At 43.0% G+C, this 20,527-nt stretch overlaps 4 protein-coding genes across 5 annotated transcripts in view; 2 read left to right on the top strand and 2 right to left on the bottom strand.

Moving 5' to 3' along the window:
• The window catches only part of iffo2b (intermediate filament family orphan 2b), a 36,772-nt gene extending 31,718 nt beyond the window's left edge, over positions 1-5,054 (bottom strand). Inside the window, exon 1 of the mRNA XM_083971690.1 lies at positions 4,051-5,054. Within this exon, the coding sequence (XP_083827816.1) occupies positions 4,051-4,517 (467 nt within the window). The 5' untranslated portion in view covers positions 4,518-5,054. The remainder of the gene's footprint in view (positions 1-4,050) is intronic.
• A 1,706-nt stretch (positions 5,055-6,760) lies between these two features.
• On the top strand, positions 6,761-10,234 carry mrto4 (MRT4 homolog, ribosome maturation factor). Its single transcript, XM_083971106.1, has 8 exons — positions 6,761-6,835; positions 7,253-7,311; positions 7,402-7,505; positions 7,973-8,054; positions 8,141-8,208; positions 8,297-8,448; positions 8,541-8,617; positions 9,712-10,234. The coding sequence occupies exons 1-8, from the start codon at positions 6,808-6,810 to the stop codon at positions 9,859-9,861; spliced, it is 720 nt and encodes a 239-aa protein (XP_083827232.1). The 5' UTR covers positions 6,761-6,807; the 3' UTR covers positions 9,862-10,234.
• A 33-nt stretch (positions 10,235-10,267) lies between these two features.
• On the bottom strand, positions 10,268-14,486 carry akr7a3 (aldo-keto reductase family 7, member A3 (aflatoxin aldehyde reductase)). Of its 2 annotated transcripts, XM_083971105.1 has the most exons (8): positions 14,027-14,486; positions 12,320-12,507; positions 12,116-12,220; positions 11,867-11,963; positions 11,377-11,476; positions 11,119-11,248; positions 10,689-10,838; positions 10,268-10,595 (listed from the first exon to the last, which is right to left on the bottom strand). In XM_083971105.1, exons 1-8 carry the CDS (start codon positions 14,316-14,318, stop codon positions 10,584-10,586), a joined length of 1,074 nt encoding a protein of 357 aa, XP_083827231.1. In that variant the 5' UTR covers positions 14,319-14,486; the 3' UTR covers positions 10,268-10,583. The 2 variants fall into 2 exon arrangements, with proteins under 2 accessions (XP_083827231.1, XP_083827230.1); XM_083971104.1 differs by having other exon boundaries at positions 10,268-10,838.
• Positions 14,487-16,853: 2,367 nt separating this feature from the next.
• The window catches only part of megf6b (multiple EGF-like-domains 6b), a gene marked incomplete at its 5' end in the record, with an annotated part of 73,754 nt that continues 70,080 nt past the window's right edge, over positions 16,854-20,527 (top strand). Inside the window, one exon of the mRNA XM_083971155.1 lies at positions 16,854-16,948. Within this exon, the coding sequence (XP_083827281.1) occupies positions 16,854-16,948 (95 nt within the window). The remainder of the gene's footprint in view (positions 16,949-20,527) is intronic.

Below are 20,527 nucleotides of genomic sequence, written 5' to 3'. Positions count from 1 at the left end.
ATTTATGACTAAAACACTGCAGTAAGCTTCGCCCCTAAAAAAAACAGCAGAACACTGTAAATTACTAGTGCAACCAGTTAAATAGGAGCTCCCTCCTATACAGCAGCTCTGTTCCACAGAAACTCATGTAAACTACATTGATATGTTTAAGTGAACAAGGAACTATCTGTATCTGTATTTATACTGCTCTCTGAAAATCTATTAGCATATTGCTGCAAGTATATCAGCTGTCTGCTGACACAGATCCGTCTGTTTGTGCAGAAATCTGCATAGTGGATAAAGCTGTCTGCTCTGTCTCTGCACCAACATGCAAATGTTAAACAAATGGGCACTTTGGCCTCTTGGCCACATGAAGAGGTAACTGTGATATGCAGCTCCACACAGTTTCTGCTCATAGTCACTGACTGTCATATATTCGTCAAAGTCAGACTTGGTTTTCATGGCCTCCTAAGCACTGTTGCATGTTAGTGACAACTCATTGACCCCCTAGTGATACATTTCACAGAGATGCAAGACATTGAGATGAAAATATTATGGCTGCACTTGTGTCGACCTTTACCCACTTTTGTTTTGCATGGCCGTTTGTCAGAGTGAAAGGTATGTAACCTCTCAGTCCAGCCACTCAGGCACTAAGTGGATGTTCATTTAAGCTGGTTGTGTGATTTATGAAACTCGGTGGCATGGTGCAAGAACAAAACATTGTTTCTTAATGCAAAAAACAATTGGATAAATAAGTTGAGAATCTGGACTAAATCGGTTAAAGAGCTTTCCCAGAGCAGGAACGGCACCCGGAAACTTTGAAGGAGCCATGTTGATCTCTATCAAAAGCACATTGTATAATGGAGAGCTCCTGATTGGGAAATAGTACCAAAAATGTCCAATAACTATATGATTGAGGAAATATCTATAATATGGATAGAATTTATTTTATTTTATTTTTTATCAATGTCTTTATCTGTATGACAGAGCTGCACATTTACAAGATACAAAACCAATCAAGTGTTAAACATTATTAGAAATTGATCAATATGTGTCTAAATGGACATCATTGTCAATTATCAGTTGAAAAGTTTCTTAGAGACTTCAGTGAGAGTCAGCAAGAATATACAATACTTCTATCAATCTGCTTTTAAAGGTGTTCAGAAATGGCCGTTTGCCCCGTTTGTCCCGCCTCCTTCCACGCGTTTCCACGAGTAAGGAAAACGAATTTGATCGAGCGGGCGGGATATTCAATGTTTGGGGCGGGACCAGGCGAAGGAATTTGAGCTATGACTCCAAAAGTGAGTCAATCCCCTATAGACCCCCATATTAAAGTAGCCAACTTCAGAGCAGAGGAAAACAAGTTTACAGCCTGGTACAAAAACTGGTTTGGTCTCTACAGCTAATTTCCCCCTTCGCACCTTAACATTAACCTTAACATTAACCTTAACACTTTGTTGAAGCTTAAAGTTCAGCACAATTAAGGGGTGTGTCTGCTTTGAGTGACAGGTGGGTGAATGTTTGCAGGCTAGCACTGAAAGTCTCTTCTCTTCCACACACACCCTCATTTTAACATTTTAATTTAAAGTTACTTGAGAGGAAAATGAGAGAGGACTTATTTTCTCTTTCGCAAGAAAAAACAGGGGTCAAAGGAGTTGAGCAGCTTTTGAAATTTCTTCAGAAACACTGAGGAGGTTCATTCTGGGGAACATGTTTGTGAATCTGGCCCTTGAGCTTTTGTATTTGAAGGTGTTGTATATCATACATCTGTATTACAAACAGCTGTGTTTGTCCGATCGCGCCGTTCCTCCTCAGAAAGTTGTTCCCTGATCATAGAGACTCGTGTTGAGAAACAGCAGAAAGTAAATGACTGTGTACTTCATACCGTGAAGGCGAGCGGCTGAATCAGAAATGGACAAGCCGGTCATCCATCTCCTTGTGTGTGTGTCCACTCTCGTAAAGCTTCAATAAATCACCGGGGCCGGTGTGGGAGCATACTGACGGAGAGGGAGGGGTGGGAGGGGTGGGCTCCTTCGGGATTGTGGATGCCTTACAAAGCAGTCTGCATGACACGAAGAGGAGCTGAGGGGCTATATGTGTGTGTGTGTGTATGTGTGTGTGTAGGGGGTGAGTGGAGCAAAGGGCGAAGGAATGGCTGAGCACAAAGAGCACGGAACAGAAAAAGCCATGGCAGGACGGGGCGTGGGGATTGAACGCTGAAACGTGACTGTAGTAAAGAGGATTTAGACCGGGAGACAGAGACAAAACAACTGGGCAGTGAACTCGGTGGTGATGCAATTACTGAGCTGAGAGCAGAGAAGGCCTCAGACAGGCAGGGAGAGATTGATTAACATGATCATTTGCCAATAAAAAGAGGAGAGGAATGTGTCTTATTCTCCAGCTCTGGCCAATAAAAATGCTAGAAACAACATGTCTGACCCTGGAACCTGTAGGCTACATCTTATTGATAAAAACATGTAGCCTAGGTCTACACATCATTTCCATAACACCTTTCAATGTACATACAACAATCTGAGGGCATGTCCATACATTTAAAGAGCAAATATGCAAAGGAGAGAAACTGGATCCACTCTGTTATGCTAACCTATAATTACCAATCATCTGAAGTGGGTGTGTCAATCACTCAAAAGGTCAAAAGCTCCTATTTTTTGCTAAAGGGGGGGGTCCATATTTTTGACTTAAGCTGCAGCGGTTTTTAATTTGGCTGCTGTCCCAGACACTGCTGTTCATTTCCTTTAGACAGAAGTGCACAAAAAAGGATATGCTGGTTACTGGGAATGACTGGCCAGGATATCCAGTTTCCCAGAGGAGTGGGAGAGCGCACACATTCTGTGTCACTGAGTCAGTGAGCTCAGAGGGAAGTCGGCGTTCGTCATAGCAGACCTCACCGAGCAGACAGAGGCCTGTTAAAATGCCTCTCGGCTTGAGTCATGACGGCAAACAGAAGCATGTCTCCCTCCGGTAGCCAGCCAAGCCAAGCCGGCCGGCACTGATGTGTGGGTCAGTCGGGGACTTTGCTCTGAGTCCTCAAGGAAATGCGTTGAATATGACTAAAGCAGAAAAAACAATTGGGTGGACAGTGACCCATCCTTAGGAATTTCCTCACAAGCGTGTGAGAAGACACAGGATCGGTTCGGAGCCACGAGAAGAAAGTGTCTTTGTGTGAATGAAGAGCAGCCACTCAGCTCTGACATCCTTCATGTTAAACACTGTCTCAAGTGCAACCCTATCACGGTGATGTCTGTCATCTCCTCACTATAGGCCTAACAGTCAAATGAGGATCTGGAGACAGTGGCCCGCCACAACCACAAGGGAAGAAAAAAGGACACTTGAGTGAGAAGAAATGATAAATTGATGGGTTGGATGAAAACAGCCTCACGATTGCACCTGTCAGGTCTCTCTCACCTGACTTGGAAATATCCACCATGGTTTTGTCTAAGCTGACATGTTCAGTTTGTTTTGCCCGACCAAAAGTCCAAAAAAACCAACAATAATCACATTCAACTTAAATATTAAACAGAGAGAATGCTGCCCATTTTGTTTCAAAGTCACAAGATGATCATCTAAAAAAGACAAGACGTAGTAATAAATCAAAGATTAATTTCCTGCCTGTCAACTATAGCCTACTTGTGTGGTTTCTACCATGAACCATTTACAGAGCAATATTGATTATATGTCCGGATCCAATGTAGCATCACATTAGAACAGCTTCTTGGCTCATAAACTGTGACATCTACATTGAATAAGGCAACCACCCTTGAACTTCTTGTAACTGAGTGACAAGAAATTGCTCGAATCTTCCCATGAAGTTCCCATAGCCTAATGTCTGTGATGTTAAGGACATTCTGTGTTTATGTGAAAGCAGTGAGCTTCAAGAAACCCAGGGCCCCTGGTTACACCTTTTCAGGGCCCTTAATTCCTTGCTTGCTATTCCCTAACACATGATCTATAGGCCTACAGTAAAGTTGGGATGCATTCTGGCATAAAACTGCTGTGTACAAACACATCAACACAAAATAGTTTCTCATCAGTTAATTTGACTTGACTCACCTTCTCTTGTAATCGTCCCTCTCCCTCTTGACTTTGGCCAACACGTTATACAGCGCCCTCAGCTCTGGGGTAATGGTGTCTATTTGGACCCCAACTCCGTCCGGATGCGTCCACGTAACCCCGGGCCCGTGCACCGTCTCCAGCCGCTCCCCCTGCCTCCGGGTGTGGGTGAAACTCCAGATGGTTCCCGGCAGCCGCGACTCGGGACCGTCCGTCTGCACCGCAACTTCTCGGGTGTAGAGGTGTCGGTACTGCGATTTCTGCAGAGCTTGCCGCAGCTGCCCCTCCAGCAGTTTGTTCCTCCTCTCCAGCTCATGGACTTTGGCGAGGAAGCAGCGGAACCGCAGGTTGAGCGTCTTCAGCACATGGATGTTGGAGCCCAGGTCATTTCGCAGGGCGCTGGTCGGTCCGCCGGGCACGTTCCCGACCGGACCGGGCGGTGTGTCCGAGAAAAACATAGAGTTCATGTTGGTAAACAAACAACACCCGGTTAATCCAACTATTATGGCTCTCACTGGTTTTGGATGCAAAACAAAACAAAAAAAAGGGAACAGTCAGTCTTATCTCTGCATATTCCTTCACAATCCCACTTCCCCCAGGACGAGTTTTCTCCTCACAATGCAGATGCTGAGAGTGACTGGGCGGCTGGAGATGGGGTGGCCATCGCTGTCCCTGCTGGATGTTTACCCCGAGATACTAACGTGGTGGACCCCTGCAGCATGGGTGGTCACGACAGATTACTAACAAACCCAGAAAAGTCCTTTAGGAGGCACAGAGGGCATCATCTCCCGAAGCAGCGAGTGGTTTGACGCAGACCGCAATAAGCTCCAGCGTTACTTTCCGTCACCCTCATCTCTCTCTGTGTGCCTTTGCTTTGTCAGGAGCAGCTGATGCGGTGCGAGTTCATAAAGCCGGCCGACAGAGAAAGACGGTCCACCTTCTTTCTTGATCATCCCCCGGTTTCTGCCGAGAGCTGTCTATTCAGTTTCCATGTGGTGCGGTGAAATGGCAGGATGCAGGACCGCAGAGCCCGGCCTCTCTGTGGCGTGCGCGGATCATGTTGCAAAGTGCTAAACTAGGCACTATCACCCACATCAGCACCTCCCACCTCACCCCCTCCCTCCGTCTCTCTCTCGCTCCCATACACAGCAGCAGTGAGAGACATAAACACAGGCGCTAATTAATAGGATAAAGTGGCCGGTAACGTCAACAATGGCTTCACAGTTCATTTTGTTTTTACACATTACGGTAGCCTATATTAATACCTGGAGTGTAATGGGTCATTAAAGTAAATTATTATGAGCTTTCCCCTCAATGTCTGCAAAAGTTTAACAGGGACTCACAAAAATGTTCTGTTCATTATTGTAGAATTTTTATAGCCCCTTAAAAGATAATTTCCCCCTTTTCTTGTGATAGACAAAGTTTTTCTGATATTGACATGTATTAATAATCCATAATAACTTATTTACAAAGGCTGTTTCATAGACAGCCAATAGCCAATCTATTGTGTTTCACTTCATGTAGAAATAGGGAGGCTGCAGAATTTGTATAGGCTAAGGGCAAAAAGATACATTTAATGCTGGCCAAGGCTTGAACTGTATATAGCCTAGTTCAATGTGCCTGTATACATAATGTTATATTTGTATATTTATGTGTATCTTTCTAAATATATTTATTTCACTTTTTTCTTGAAGTTTTGGGGATTTTAGTCTTCGCCTCTGCTCCGTCTGTTACCCATGTTGCAGCACCATGGTTTTCCCCTGAATGATCAATAAAGTCTTATCTTATCTCATTTTATCTTATCTTACTCCACATTGAGGATATCTGCACTGGCAGGGTATATCCTTCACTGTAAGTGTGATTCATGTTGAGAATGTTTTGAAGCAAAGATATAACTCTCCTGATGCTTTTAATCTCTAACACATAATGCCACTGACTAAAGGGTTGAATCACCTGTGATGACCATTAAAGACATTTTTTTTATTTTCTAAATAATTCTGCAGTTTTCTAACATTTAATGCTATTAAAATGTCTGCAATCAACGTTAACAAAGGCCCTCAAACGCCTAGACACAGATGTCTCTTCTTCCATAAGGCTCTACAGCCCACTTAACATGGATTTTTGAGTAATTTGCAGGCTATTTATTGACTGTAGTGCCCTGTGGCTTTGCATTGTTGCTATGGCTCAGGAGACCCCCAGTGGCTGAATCTGGTCACTTCTACTACTTCTGAATAGCAGCCATACTGATACAAAGCATAAGGCAAGGCCAATAACAAGTTAGTAGATTATGGAAATGCACAAAGCATGTGTTTTTTTTATTGTAGCTAAATGAAATGTAAAAACATGGAATGTAATTGTGCAGGTACTTGAAATATAATATTGTTAATTAATTAGCATATTTTTTATCCAGTAGGACACTGTACACATAAACACATAGGCTACTGCAGCATTTATTGAAAACGTTTTAGATGATAAATAAATAATAATATTAATAGTGGAAAAAATAATAAAAGTACTATTAGTTTGACTCTCAGTTCAGTTGTACATGTATGTAAGAGCAGTATTATATTTTATCAGAGCAGCAACAGCGACAAGTTTCAAATATTTAAGTTAAAGGGTTATTTCGCCTCTTTCACTGGTCTTCTTTACCCTCACTGTATTTTGAGTCAGGCGCCTCGTGGGCAGCTTCGTCCGACAGAAACACGGGTCCTTTTACTTCACGTGTGCGTCGCTGCGCTGCCATCGTGAGAGGAAACCATGCCGAAGTCAAAGAGGGACAAGAAAGGTAAGATAAAAGCATTTAAAATTGGAATTCTTTACTAAAACTTTTACCAGAGGAGCAGGTTTACCTGTTGTTTATGCGTAGCAGCTGTTTGTCACAACAGAAAATCAACATTAGTGAGTGAGCAAGCTAATGTTAGCTTCTCCTGGTGGGGCAAATAGTGAATAGCTACACACACTGTGCTGAAGCTAGCGGGTGTCACTGATCTGAAATGTGTTTTTAATAGTTTGTAATTACTCTGAAGTGATGTGCTTTTGTTTTTTGACCTAGACCTAGTCTGATGTGGTTTAATTGTGATAAAAGAAGTAAAGTAGCTCCTTTTTGTGATTGATATTCACCCATTTTATCCCACAAATAGAAAATGAAATATTAAACTCATTGATATTTGACTGACTGCATTTTGCACCCTCTTTCCCTCAGTTTCGTTAACAAAGACAGCCAAGAAAGGGCTGGAGCTGAAACAGAAGTTAATCGAGGAGGTGAGATGTTTTCCTCTGTCAAAGTGTTGTCATTAGTCTGATGAAGCCTTTGACATGTTCCCAATAAACCAATCAATTATCCTTCTTTAGTTACGGAAATGTGTGGACACCTACAGAAACCTGTTCATATTCTCTGTGGCCAATATGAGGAACAACAAGCTGAAAGACATCAGGACAGCATGGAAACACAGCAGGTAATGGCACCTCAACCGTCCAGTGTGTCTGATGTGTCAGGGATGAACTCATCAGGTTCATCACAGGGGGTCAGTTTACTTGACATGTCTGTGAAAACTGTTGTGTAAAGTCTTGTGTTCCTTTTTTTTTGTAAAGATAACCCAGATAAAGTTACATGTGTTGTCTATAGATGTGGATCACACAGCTTGTGTGGAAAACTGGGAACATGGAGTTTGAAAGATGAGAATATTTGCCAGTCAGGGATCCCATTTAAATCACTGTCGACTAGTTACATTACATGAATTGAAGATTGCTAGATGTTAAAAATAATCAGATCATGGCTTGTTATGCTTTTATTCAGTTTTTCTTCATCTTTTGTAAGTCTCAAAACAAAAATTTCACAACTAAACAAAACCCAGTGTTTGTATAGCTCTTGCTCGTGATTTGGGAGTGAAACAGTTTCACTGAACTCTCCTCTGTTTCACAGATTCTTCTTCGGCAAAAATAAAGTCATGATGGTCGCCTTGGGTAAAGGAGAAACAGCTGAATACAAAGATAATTTGCACAAGGTAGGTGAAATCTGAAATATATGACAAAATAACCTAAATCTATTGCATATATTTGATTTTTTTCATGCCTTTTTGATAAAATACAGGTCTGCAAGTATCTCAGAGGAGAAGTGGGTGTACTATTCACAAATAAAACAAAGGACGAGGTACAAGAGTAAGTATCACTTCACAAATGGTGGCTTCAGTGATAAATAATATGATGGTGACCATCATTGTACTAATTAAATGTTTTCTATCAATAGGTATTTCAGTCATTTCAAAGAGATGGATTATGCGCGAGCTGGGAACCCTGCACAGATGGACATAACTCTGGATGAGGGACCCCTGGATCAGTTTCCTCACTCAATGGAGCCCCAGTTGAGGCAGTTGGGACTCCCTACTGCTCTAAAGAAAGGCAAGATTGAAATATTTGAGAACAAATAAATGGTTGAACTTGTTTCTTATCAGTTGGATGTAATGGTCACATTGTTCCTGCTGTTATTCCAGGAGTGGTAACACTGCTGAAGGACCATGCGGTCTGTAAGGAGGGGGACATGCTGACTCCTGAACAGGCCCGTATTCTGGTGAGTTCCTGACTGATTCACTCCCAGGAGACGCTCGCAGTGACACTTAGGCTGTCTTTACACTGCAGGCCTTGATGCCCAATTCCGATTTGTTGCCTATATCCGATTTTATTGATGGTCTATTTACATGTTCTATCAGAAGTGACCCAGATCTGATAATCTGCATTTACACCTGCTGTGCTTGCATGAAACAACCCAAATAAACTAGTGATTTCAGGAAATTGTCACGTAATAATATAATAATATTTTTAAACAAAGGTGAGTCTGGTGTTCAGAGTTTATATCCGACACGTCACTTACAAAGTGAAAGTTACAAAATAACGTTAGTGAAGTGGCTGCGGCGCTGCGTGGAGCGGAGCTGCTGTGAGATGAGACAGCGGTGACGGTGACAGTTGTGCCACCGTTTGATCCTTCGTCGCTCACGTAGTGAGGACGGACAGCCTCACACATTTGTATACAATGTTTGTTTTTCCTCTCTTGATTTCTTATCGGCTCGGTTCAGTTTTTGCCGGTAGGAAAACGTGAAATCTGGTGTTTATCTCGCGCTCCCTCGCTTGCCCTCGTATCGATCCGCATAGAAATTAATGTAACTGTAGTGGCTATATGAAAACAAGAACTAGTGAGGGGGGGGAAACAAACAGACGTGCGGACACCACAAAAATTAAGCACTGTAACGCCTGTGACAGTGATTACAGCTGACCACAGCTGGCCACGGTAGTCCAGGTCAGCCCCACGTGTCACTCACAGGCTACAGAGGTTCAGCTAGACGCGTGAGCACGTGAATTAATATTATCATTGATGACGTATGACACGCATTGCCAGGGAAGATCCGATCTGTCTGTTTAGACTGCAGACGCATTGGCAGAGATCCGATTTGTATCTGATTTATTTCCACATATAACGGGGGCCTGAATCTGATCTGACAATATCCGATTCAATGCGCATTTGTCCCGTTTACACATTCATGTTACAGATCCGATCTGAGCCACTTGAGAGGAAAAAATCGGAATTGGGCCACTTGAACCGTGCAGTGTAAAGACAGCCATAGTGTTGTTGTCTCACTTGACCGACCGGCTCCTCTCTCTCGTCCACAGAAACTCTTCGCTATCGAGATGGCCGAGTTCAAGGTGCAGATCAAATGTATGTGGAACTCGGAAACAGGCGAGTTTCAGAGCTTCGCTGCTGTAGAAGAGTCGATGCAGGAGAAGGAAGACGATGAAGAAGATGACGACGATGCAGAATAAAACGTCTGCATGGGCTTGGCCACATCTGTTTTTTTTAAAAAGTCTTTATTTGCCAACCTCAACACCAGAGAGACGTTGATCCTGACCGCCTGTGCTGCTCCTGGACTCTGAGTTAATCGGTCTCATCTCTCCTGCTTTCACCTGAAAACATGAACTTCTGTCCTTCCCCCTGAACATTAGGTTTGGACTGAATTGTTGTTCAGGGGTCATTGAAGACTCAACAACCTAGTACATAGTACATGTTATCACCTTGATGCCACTTGCATTGTTTAGATTTATCAGCATGACAAAAAGATTTGTATTGCATGCAAGTACTTTGCCATGCAGCCAAAACAAAATACTACATACTGTTTCATGTGTGTGACCCATGTGATGCATTTTTGTAAGACAAACATATTGTTGAACGTAAGGAAATGTGTTTTATTTTTAATGTAACAGTTTAATTAATGTGGGCTCCAGAAAAAGGTATTTCTCCATGAAAAAATATCTTGTCATTTTTACATTTATACATTAACAATGAAGTGCTCTTTATATTAATACGTGACAGTTTCCAACTGATGAAGAACCAAAAAGAAAGCGTCATATTTCAGTGTGATTTCAGAGAAACTATGAAATACCTAAAAAGGAACGGGGCTCAGGCAGAATCATTTCTGTAACAAGCTGAATTATACTTGATTGGACTTCAGTAGAGGCTAGCTTTTGGCCCAATAATAAAAGAATCCTCATCTGAAGTATCTCATGGAAATTTAAATCGAATGCAACATTTGATTTAAATTTCCTTGAGATAACTATGACCTGGACAAATATTCACAGGCTCATCTGAAGTAGTTGGGACACTCGTGAGCTACGAGGTTCCAGGCTTCATGGAAGGCAGTGACCACTCTCTCATCCAGAGGACCCTCCTCTGCTGCCGCCATGTTCTGCTGCAGTTGCTCCATGCTGGACATGCCAATGATAACTCCGTCTCCAAGATCACCCTGTAACAGCAGATGAAGTGGTAGTGAGTGAAAAATGATATCAAACACTGCATGGTTAATGTCACATTAGATACATGCACATTTTATATCTAAGCATCATATGCAATGTTTCAACTGTTGAGCACTGATATACAAAAACTGATCAGATACTTTTGGATGATAAGATCCAGGATTTCAGCATTTATGAATAGTTCATCTGTTAGTTATAGCAGTTTTAATTTTACAAGTGGTTATCTTGTGAGCTTAGTCTGTAAAGCAGCTTTCCATATACAGCATTTACCTGAAGTTTGGAGTGGTGGTACATCCAGCGCATTGCAGCAGAAGTCAGCGTGGGTTTATCTGAGCCGTAGGCTGTCTCCATGGACTTGAGGACCACCTCTATGGCCTGGAACTGACTTTCCTTCCAGTATCTTACACAGAGGAGGACAAGCACAGTCAGCTTCACAACTTCATTAATGTGCACTCAGCAGACACCACAGACAGACCTTATATAACAACAACATAAAATACATAGACAAACAAACTGCAAGTCATTCACCTGTCCCGATATGCTCCAGCCCAGCTGTTACCAAAGAAGCGTCCAGCAGGCTGGGAGCCATCTTTGTCTTGATAATGATACTTCCCGGTGAGAAGACCACCTGGAAGAGCAGCGGGAATGTCAGAATGCAAACCTATTTGGCTTACACTATATATTTGCACTTAGTGCTGTCCAAATCATTTACCAGTATAGTCTGTTGGGACCATGTATGTGCTTTTTTTTATGCTAAATTATGCAGTCTGTGTTTTTCCCTCACATATTGTTGGTCCTTTTATTAACATTAGGATTCATCATCTGGGGAGCATGAATGTGTTATAATGAATTAATTCAGGCCGGATCAAGGTGGTGGACTGACCAAGTGACTGACTGACAGCAGCCATGGCTTAAAACAAAAAGAAGTACCGTAATGTGACATTAGACACATTTATCACCAGTCATCATGAGTATCTCCTTCATTCATCAGATTAGGGGGATGTATCACAAACAGCACCTGCTAGAGGATTGTATGCGTAGAATCTCATTCCGTAGTATCTCAGACATGGCAGCAACTCTGTCTCAACCTGTCTTGTAGTAGCGTTGTACATCCCCTGTGAGAGATGCAACAGTCAAAGTGATTAAATCAAATGAAAGTCCAACTATACAGAATGCTGTGCTATTATGCTATGGATGCAACATGACATCGAGATGACACAGCTGATTGGATATTAAACTATAGTGCTGTGAATAAGTGGCAGAGTACCTGGTAAACAGTGGGAACGATCCAGTTGTTGTGTCTGCAGATGGACACAATTTCAGCCACTTCCCATGATGCATAGTTCGACAGGCCAAACTCCTTGAATTTTCCCTGCAGGGGATTTTTTAAAACATTGAATTTCATTTAATGAAATAAAGTCAATTTAGAATTTGAACTCATAGCATATAATGTCTCTGGTCTGGTCGTCACCTCTTTGTGGAGTTCATTGCAGGCCCTCAGGGTGTCTTGGATGGGGTTTTGGTGGTCAGGGGCATGGAGGTAGAAGAGGTCCACACAGTCCGTCTGCAGCCTCTGAAGGGAGCTTTCCAGCTGGGAGCGCACGCTCTCTGGCTTCAGCGTCTTCCCATCCCAGGGGTTGGCCTTGGTAGCAATGCTCACTGTCACCCAGAGACAATGAAATAACAAATATGACTTAAAGGTTTATTGCAGCAAACAAAACTGTGGACTCTTGTTTTTTTTGCACGCATAAACCTGACACTAGTGAATAATGGTGATGTATTATACAGTATAAACTCAGTGCCCACATGCTTACTGTATTGTTTAAACTTAAAATAAACCAGCCGTGCAGTCTGACCTCATGACCTCACTCTCACTTCTTACGAATTTCGACTTTATCTCATTCTCATGGTTTCTTTTGAAACCGTTGGATTAGAGCAGGCAGTGTTTTGAAAACTGATCAGCTCCATTTAAAACGCAGGTTGTTGGAAGTTCCCTGTATAATGGACTTAATTAGGACTAGTATCCATCTTTGTATGCTCATGTTACTCATTGTGCTGTACAGTAACCTGACGTGCTTTAAAACGGATCAGAAATTAAATCACATTGATCTTTGTTGGTAAAATGAAAATGATTATTCATGTTGTAATAGCCCTGCATCTGCACTGTCTGCTGCTGTTGTTGCGCCTCTTTTCTTTCAAGGCATTACATTCTGCTCTGAGTCAGTTCTGCCACAGAGAAGGAGCATCCTCAGTGGTGAGTTCAAGTAAAACTGGAAAGAGTGTTGACGTCTTCGTCTACAACTTTGAGTGAAAAAATATTTAATATCACATTCATGTCCGGCCCTTCCATGAACACATGAACAAGTAAGGAGGACATGGTTTTATGGTTGGACTCGACCTGTTTATCCTGTGTGTTTACTCTGTTCACATGAGCCAGTTCTGGTGTGTTGCTGCTTGGTTGGAAAGAAAACCTGCAGTCACAGGAGCCCTTTGTGAAATAGGTTGCCCATGCCTGATTTAGGTAAAAAAAAAAAAAAAAAAAAAAAAAATAAAGTTGCTATGACTCCAATCCTGGGGTCCTGCTATACAAAAATGCAACCAAGAATTATGTTTGACATGCACTCCCACCTGCACTTTATATACACATTCTCACTTACATCCTACATTATGCTTGTCCCCTTGACGTGTGCATTTTGTTTGTAGCATTGCGTTGTTGTTGATGCTATTTTTGCTGGAGCCTCTTTGTAAATGAGAAATTGCCTGGATAAATAAGGGTTAGATAAAATAAATGAATAATATCAAGAGGTTTTGATAATAACTGCCTTCAGATTGACTCAGTGTTTCTATGTGGAAGTTCAAGTTACGATATCACTTTTGCCTGAAACTAAAACAAACAAACAAAAAACATTAAAGATTAGATTTCAAGTGTTATTTTGTTTTTGTTTTTTTGCATCTTAATGAGGATACAAAACAAACAAAATAAAACAAAACACTTTAATTAAAACACCGCCTCAAACAGCCAACTTGTCCACTGATAGGAGGGGGCTCTGGGCTCTGGGTCATGGTCAGTTCCCATGATTCCAAGCTGGTGTCAATCAGCAGGTCTGGAGAGAGAGACGAGCCTACAGAGCGGGGACTTTCATCCACTAATTAACCATGTCCGCCTCTAATGTAGTACCTGTTTTGGGGAGCTTCATGTCTCCTATGATGGCCTCTGACTTCCCGTCCACGTACATGAGGGCTGTGTCCAGATGCGTGTGCCCCCTGCCCAGGAAAGCCTGCACCATCTCCCGGCTCTGCTCGGCGTCGGCTCGGCCGCCGAACGCCATGGTCCCCAGTAAGGAGACGGGTCGCTTGGCTTGGGACGACATGTTTCGACGAGTCGCGGACCTCGGTAAATGTGTTAGCACGTCTCTAATGATGTGGCTCTGTCGGAGTGTGCACAGTCCTCCTGTTATTACCCACAGCATGCTACAATAAGGCAGTGAGCTACGCAACGAAGGGCAAAGGTCGTGTCGGAGGGAGTGATTAGGGAGCGTCGTAAAGTTACTCAACTGGTTTAAAAACGTAACGCGTGTTATTAAAATCAACCGGACTGGTTTGCTTCTTTGCTCGGCTACAGCTGGGACTGTTCAAAGTTCGTCTTCTGTCACCGCCTCCTGTTGGTTTGGACCCGCATGTTAATGTTTACAAGCCTTTTCGTTGCATCATCATGTGCAGGGTAGCTACTAGCTACTTGTCAGACCCAGAGTGGAGCTAGTGTGTAATTCTCATCTTTATCCACAAGGTGTCAGCAAATCACCGTGTATTTTCCAGTAGGCTACACGCTCATTGGTTTCTCCTGCCTTCAGCAAAGAGCTGAAGTTAGGCTACTGCCCCGAATACACTATTCAGTGAGTGTTGTACAATAGATTGGCCTACACTATGCTGAGCCAAACTGAGTTTTATTTTGGTAAAACAAATACTAGGCCTATGTGGTAAGTGAAATTAAATCATATTTAGGCTACTTGAACAACTTGGGTGTAGCTTTATGTTTTTGTGATCATATAGCAGTCAGGTGTAAATATGCATAAATAATCTTGAATGCTATTTACCCCAGTAAAAGGTTTGGTCCTATTTGTGATAATAGACATATGTTTAACATTAGTAGCCTACTACTGACTGATAGGCGATATCGTATCCATCAATTGGCTATATTGCTTATCCAGGGGGGCTGGAGCCAATCCCAGCTGACAGAGGATGAGGGAGGGGTACATCCCAGGGTTTCCAGACTATCACATATGACCCTACAACATTCATATAGCTACTCACATTCACACCATACAGGCACTTTTTAAATTTAAGGGAATAGCACAGGTAGAACACGCAAACTCCACTTAGAAATTGAACCCAGAACTTTCTTGCTCAACAGTGCTGCCACTGACAACCTTAGTGGCCCCTAAGGACCTGGGGTCTGGCATAATCAGATTTATGCAACTTAAAATATTTGTAGAAGAGGAGGAAAGGGGTGCCGCTAATGGTTAAAAAACAAGTTATAAATTTGTTATTTTGTTATTGCCGTTATAGGTATTGCCCCCTGACACAAAGGCTGTAAATTTCACTGCATGTGAGATTTACTAAATTGTTTTGCAAGAACAAGGCAGGCCACATGCATTCAAGGTCCATGTCTAGTTTTAGGCCTTGTATTGCTCCAGATTTGTATGTTTGATGATTTTGTATGTTTGATGATTGGACCAGAGCCAATGTTGGCTTCAAACAGCTGGTTTTTGGGCCTGGGTTTTCCTAAAGGCTTTAATCCACCCATGTAGGTTTATGTAGGTGTTGTATTGTTTTATGGTACAGAAATAAACACAAACTAAGCATTTCCCTCAACATATGACTCATTGGCTGCAGTGGAAGAATGACTCTTGGTCTCTGTTCCCACTTTGGCAGCACATATCTCTTATGAGCTCTGATATGTCGGATCTAATTAAAACAACATGCTGTATCGCTGCGTCTGTCTGGAGGGTTGCGCGGACAGCGGTGACCCGGGACTCTCTGGGGTCATGAACACACATGCGTGCAATTGGGGGCTTTGTTTAGAGAGCAGCAGTAGCCGGTCCTGGCGGCTGACCCTTTGACCGCACCATCAGCTGTTTGCCCCGCAGAGTGACCATAGCTGCTCCAGACCCTGCCCCGCGTCAACCCCAAACATCCTCTGTTGCTTCATGGGCGATTGTATATCACTCCACTTTTCCTAGACTTTTCCCACCTACCACGCGCTGCTTCCTCCATCACTGGTGCGCAGGAATATTGGTCAGTGCGCGCGGATCTTTAAAAAATAATAATTTCGTGTCCATTGAACCAAAATGACACATTAAATTGCTCCAGATTGTACCGTGTGAATTTCATAGCAGTAAATTTAAGCGCACAGATCTCTGATCAGTGGTCGCTTGTGCTGCCAATTAAAATCTATGCCAGAAGAAAAACTTTTGCCTCAGCTTGTCAGTGCATGCACTTCTCCCAGGCTGCTGGGTGTCCTGTGTAAACTTCAGAGGCTGCAGAAGCTCTGAATAATGAATGGTACTCCGGTGCACCCCCTCCCCACACTCCACCCCCCAAACCCCTGCCATCATTACCAAGTCAATGGAGGGAGGCAGAGAGCGCGCAGCGTCTGCGAGCGAATCTTTCTCCCGTTAGTCCAACATCTGCAGTGAGGAAGCGTAGGTGAGCTGCGGTTTTTTCCAGCCAGTGCCACACACCAGCTGAGAGCCAAACAGAGAAAGAGAGAGAGAGAAAGAGAGAACACCGGCAAGTGATGGCTGAGGCAGTTTTTGTCACTTCTGCTCATTTCCACGCGGAAGACTCTTTACGCGCCTTTTAAGTTTGGATGTCTTTCATTTGGCTTTAAATTAACGAGATGCTTTTTCTTTTGTGAACGTCTGAGTTTTACTCATGAATGAGTTTGCCTTTAACTCACAAATATTTTTTATTTTAAAGCTGTAGTCTCATCCCAGAGGAAGAAAATGGATTTTTTATGTTTTTCTTTTTTCCTAATATTTATTATTAACGAAGTCCACTCAGTGCGTTATGGCATCGCCAGCAACCTGCAGCCCTATATGTGAGTAACCTTTCCCCTGTGTTTTTACATCTTCCTTCTATTTGACCAGTGGTCAGATTTTTCAGAGATTTCAGAGAGTTTACTCTTTACTCTTCATCTTTACCAAGATGTTTTTACTGCCTCACATTTCCTTTGAAGTTGGAGATAACTGCTGCTTCACCTGCACATGCACAAACTTGTGCCAAAGACTGAAGCAGAGGCAGAAAACAGAGGCTTGTTGTGAAGTATTTTCCTTTTTTGTTTCAGATGTATCAAACAAGCATCTGGGTGACAGATCTATTTCGTAAAATGCTGGGAGATCCAATTTGATGTGGTGTGCTCTCATCATGGTCTTTATTTGCATCCACGCATAATATCACTGCGGTTTACATGATTATGTGTTGGCTCCATGTGGATGGTCTGCACTGCATTCCTACACTGTTAGACATTTATTGTAATTTTTACAGGAAATTCCTGGCAAATAATTGCCGTAAATTTACTGTAAACAGTATACAGGACCCTTACTGTAAAAATAATTACAATAACGTACTGTACTTAATACAGTATCCTACTGTAATTTATTACAATAAAATAATGTATATTTACTCAAAAAACAGGAATTTCCTGTAATTTTATAGGATATAATCTTGTAAATTTTACAGCAAAAGTTTGAATTTGCGGCAACTCAGTTGCCAGGAATTTCCTGTAATTTTACAGGATATATTCTTGTAAATTTTACAGCAAAAGTTTGAATTTGCGGCAACTCAGTTGCCAGGAATTTCCTGTAATTTTACAGAATAGAATCTTGTAAATATTACAATTATATGTTGTAACTTGGATTTAATGCCCCTTTTCAGCCTTCTGCAAAAAAACACAAAACAGTGTTCTCTTTATCTGTCTTTATTCAATAAAACAGCAAAAAGTAACAAGTGAGTAATAACAAATTAACAAGTAAACAAGAAAATTGATTATTAACATATGAACAACAAACAAAAAATAATTTAAACCAACAAACAAAAACAGAGGAGGAAATACCCCACAAGGTAAGCGGTGTTGGGGGGGAGGAGTGCACACACGCACGCAAGTGCACGCACGCACACACACACACACACACACACACACACACACACACACACACACACACACACACACACACACACACACACACACACACACACACACACACACACACACACTCTCTCCTCCACCAGACACCTACTTGCCATGAGTTCAAAGTCCAGAAGTTTCCTCAGCAGAGTACAAACTGGTGCAACTGGTCTCTTCTTTTCTGCTCCTTGCTGCCGATGCCAGGATTTATGCCACAAAAGACTGTGAAAAGAGAAAAAACACTTTAGTTGAGATTGCTTTGTCTCCCAGCCGTAGCTGCAGCTCATGGTACTGGCAACCTGGCTGCTGAAATGCCACTGACCCTGTGATTGGGAGAGAGTGGTGGCTGGCGCAACAGGCTAAAACACAAAATCAAATCAACATGATTTGTCTGCCGCAAATAACATTTTTAAATGCAAATATTCTGGTTGTGTTATTGTTGTCATTTACAGTAGATCAGTATTTCAAATGAACAGGATTCCTTCATCACTGGTGACATATTGAGTGATCTGTATAATGTACACTGAAAGAGGAACTAAGCAGGATTTCTCCGTGGCTATGCTACATTTTTACCTCAATTAAAAAGGCCCAGAGTAATTGTGATAGTTAACTACATGACTTGTGACTGGTTACGAGTGAGAACGGAGGCTCTCTGCCTTCACCTGGCGTCTCTCTCGTTGCAACATCAGTGTAGCAGGCTACCTGGCCGCCCCCCCAGTGTCTGTGTCCCAGCTCTTGTCTCTGTGGCACCGCGACACAGATGCGCTGCGTAACGTAATGTTTATGGCAGTTACGTAATCCACCGCTCCATTTATTGAGTTCTCGCTGGCTTCGTTGTAAACACATACACGTGGCCAGGCGGAGGTTAGAAAATAAAGCGACGAGTTCCTCTCTAACAGGTGTATTAAGCCCATACAGGGGATTTAAATGACGAGGGGCGTTCAAGCTCCTCCGTTCCTCCGCTCGCCATGACCACGCTGCACTTAACAAGTGTGTTTATTAAACATGCGCGCAACTTTTTCTTTCAAAAATCAATCCGCGGATCACATGTGTGCCGAACCGAAGATATTGATCTGAACAGATCACGGATCAATGATGATCCGTTGCACCACTAATACCCCCCCCAAAAAAGGAAAAAAGAAAGGTTCCTCCCGATGGCAGTTAAACGATGCATCGGTGCATCCCTAGTATAAACCATACAGTCTATAAACATACCTCTGGATAAACTCAAGGGGGCAAGAGGCCTCGGCTGGATACTGCATGCTGCCTCTCTGGTCAAAAGACTGTGGTGTGGCCTCATCACACAGCTTCCCTCCATTGAAAGAACCATGTTTCTGTGCTCAGTGTGTCTCCTGAAAAACATTAAAAAGATGATTATTAAAAGTCTGAACAACACACACCCAATACACAGGGTTGAACTCTCATCACTATGGCCAATGTGATGAGAAACACAAACAAAACAACTACTACTGCAATTTCAACCACAGATCGATAATTCAGCCACCTGACATGTAATGAATCCTCATTTGGCTGGGCCACATTATCATGACGTGAACCGTATGTTGCGGTTAAAAAAAAGAAAAGAAAAAAAAGACCGTTGATTCGGTGGAAACTCGGCTTTACGGGCGGGGGCGGGGGCCTGTCAGATCGGCTCGTGGTCGGAGGAACTGGTCACAAGCCAGACACAGACACAGCTGTGTATCTCTCAATTCAGCGGCTGCAGCCTTCGGAGGACCCAGTCTACGCGGTCTCCGGAGGCAACGGCTTTGGAGGCTCCTCCGTAGGCTGCGTCAACCGTCGGTAAATGAGACGATAAACATGTGAAAGTGGTGCTTGCAACGGCTCTTCCCTTCCTCCGTTCCTCACCTGTGCGGCCAGCGGAGCCCCGGCTCAGCGGGCGACCGCGCCTCCAAGCCGCCGCAGAGCCGGGGCTCCGGCGGAGAGCCGCTAACGTCCGATAGCATGCTACGTTGCACACACGACGAGGTCCCCTGTTAGATAGGTACACAAGTAGTGCGCACACACACACACAAGCCCCGAGCCGATCTGACAGCCCAGCTCATCGACTACCCACAGCGGCACTCGTTTAAGAGAAAACTAAACACCTCCGTGTCTGGATCAGTGATCAGAACAAGGCTCACACACATCTGGGTGAATTACACCATAACGTTAATTTACTGTCCAGCATCTGAGACGAGATGACCGTCTCTTCCCGCGGTAAACCAGTCTCTCCACGGGGCAGTGGAGAGACTGGTTTACCGAGTGAATATTATGCTGAAGTGAAGTTGCATTCTGAAATTGAGTCGCGAGATTCGTGTATTTCAATCCCGTCGCGTGAAAAAAAATCGCTTCGTGTCCGGTGTACCGTAAACGGGGCAGATTAAAAATAAAAAATAAAATAATAGCTTCAACCTCAGATGATAACGTTAGCTAACTTAGCTAACGAACTAACTCAACCTGATTTCAGTTCACTTATAGCTATGTAACTGAATC

The sequence above is a fragment of the Trachurus trachurus genome (assembly GCF_905171665.1).
Source record: "Trachurus trachurus genome assembly, chromosome: 5".
Classification (NCBI taxonomy): Eukaryota; Metazoa; Chordata; class Actinopteri; order Carangiformes; family Carangidae; genus Trachurus; species Trachurus trachurus.
This window is presented reverse-complemented; position numbering and strand designations above follow the sequence as displayed.

Excerpts from the sequence above, each read along its gene's own strand:
- mrto4 (XM_083971106.1), top strand. The coding sequence starts at position 6,808 with ATGCCGAAGTCAAAGAGGGACAAGAAAG. Across the intron at positions 6,836-7,252 it reads GTCAAAGAGGGACAAGAAAG|TTTCGTTAACAAAGACAGCC; the intron begins GTAAGATAAAAG and ends TCTTTCCCTCAG. Across the intron at positions 8,618-9,711 it reads CTGAACAGGCCCGTATTCTG|AAACTCTTCGCTATCGAGAT; the intron begins GTGAGTTCCTGA and ends TCTCGTCCACAG.
- akr7a3 (XM_083971104.1), bottom strand. The coding sequence starts at position 14,318 with ATGCTGTGGGTAATAACAGGAGGACTGTGCACACTCCGACAGAGCCAC. Across the intron at positions 11,249-11,376 it reads GCTGGAGCATATCGGGACAG|ATACTGGAAGGAAAGTCAGT; the intron begins GTGAATGACTTG and ends CCTCTGTGTAAG. Across the intron at positions 10,839-11,118 it reads ACCACCACTCCAAACTTCAG|GGTGATCTTGGAGACGGAGT; the intron begins GTAAATGCTGTA and ends CTGCTGTTACAG.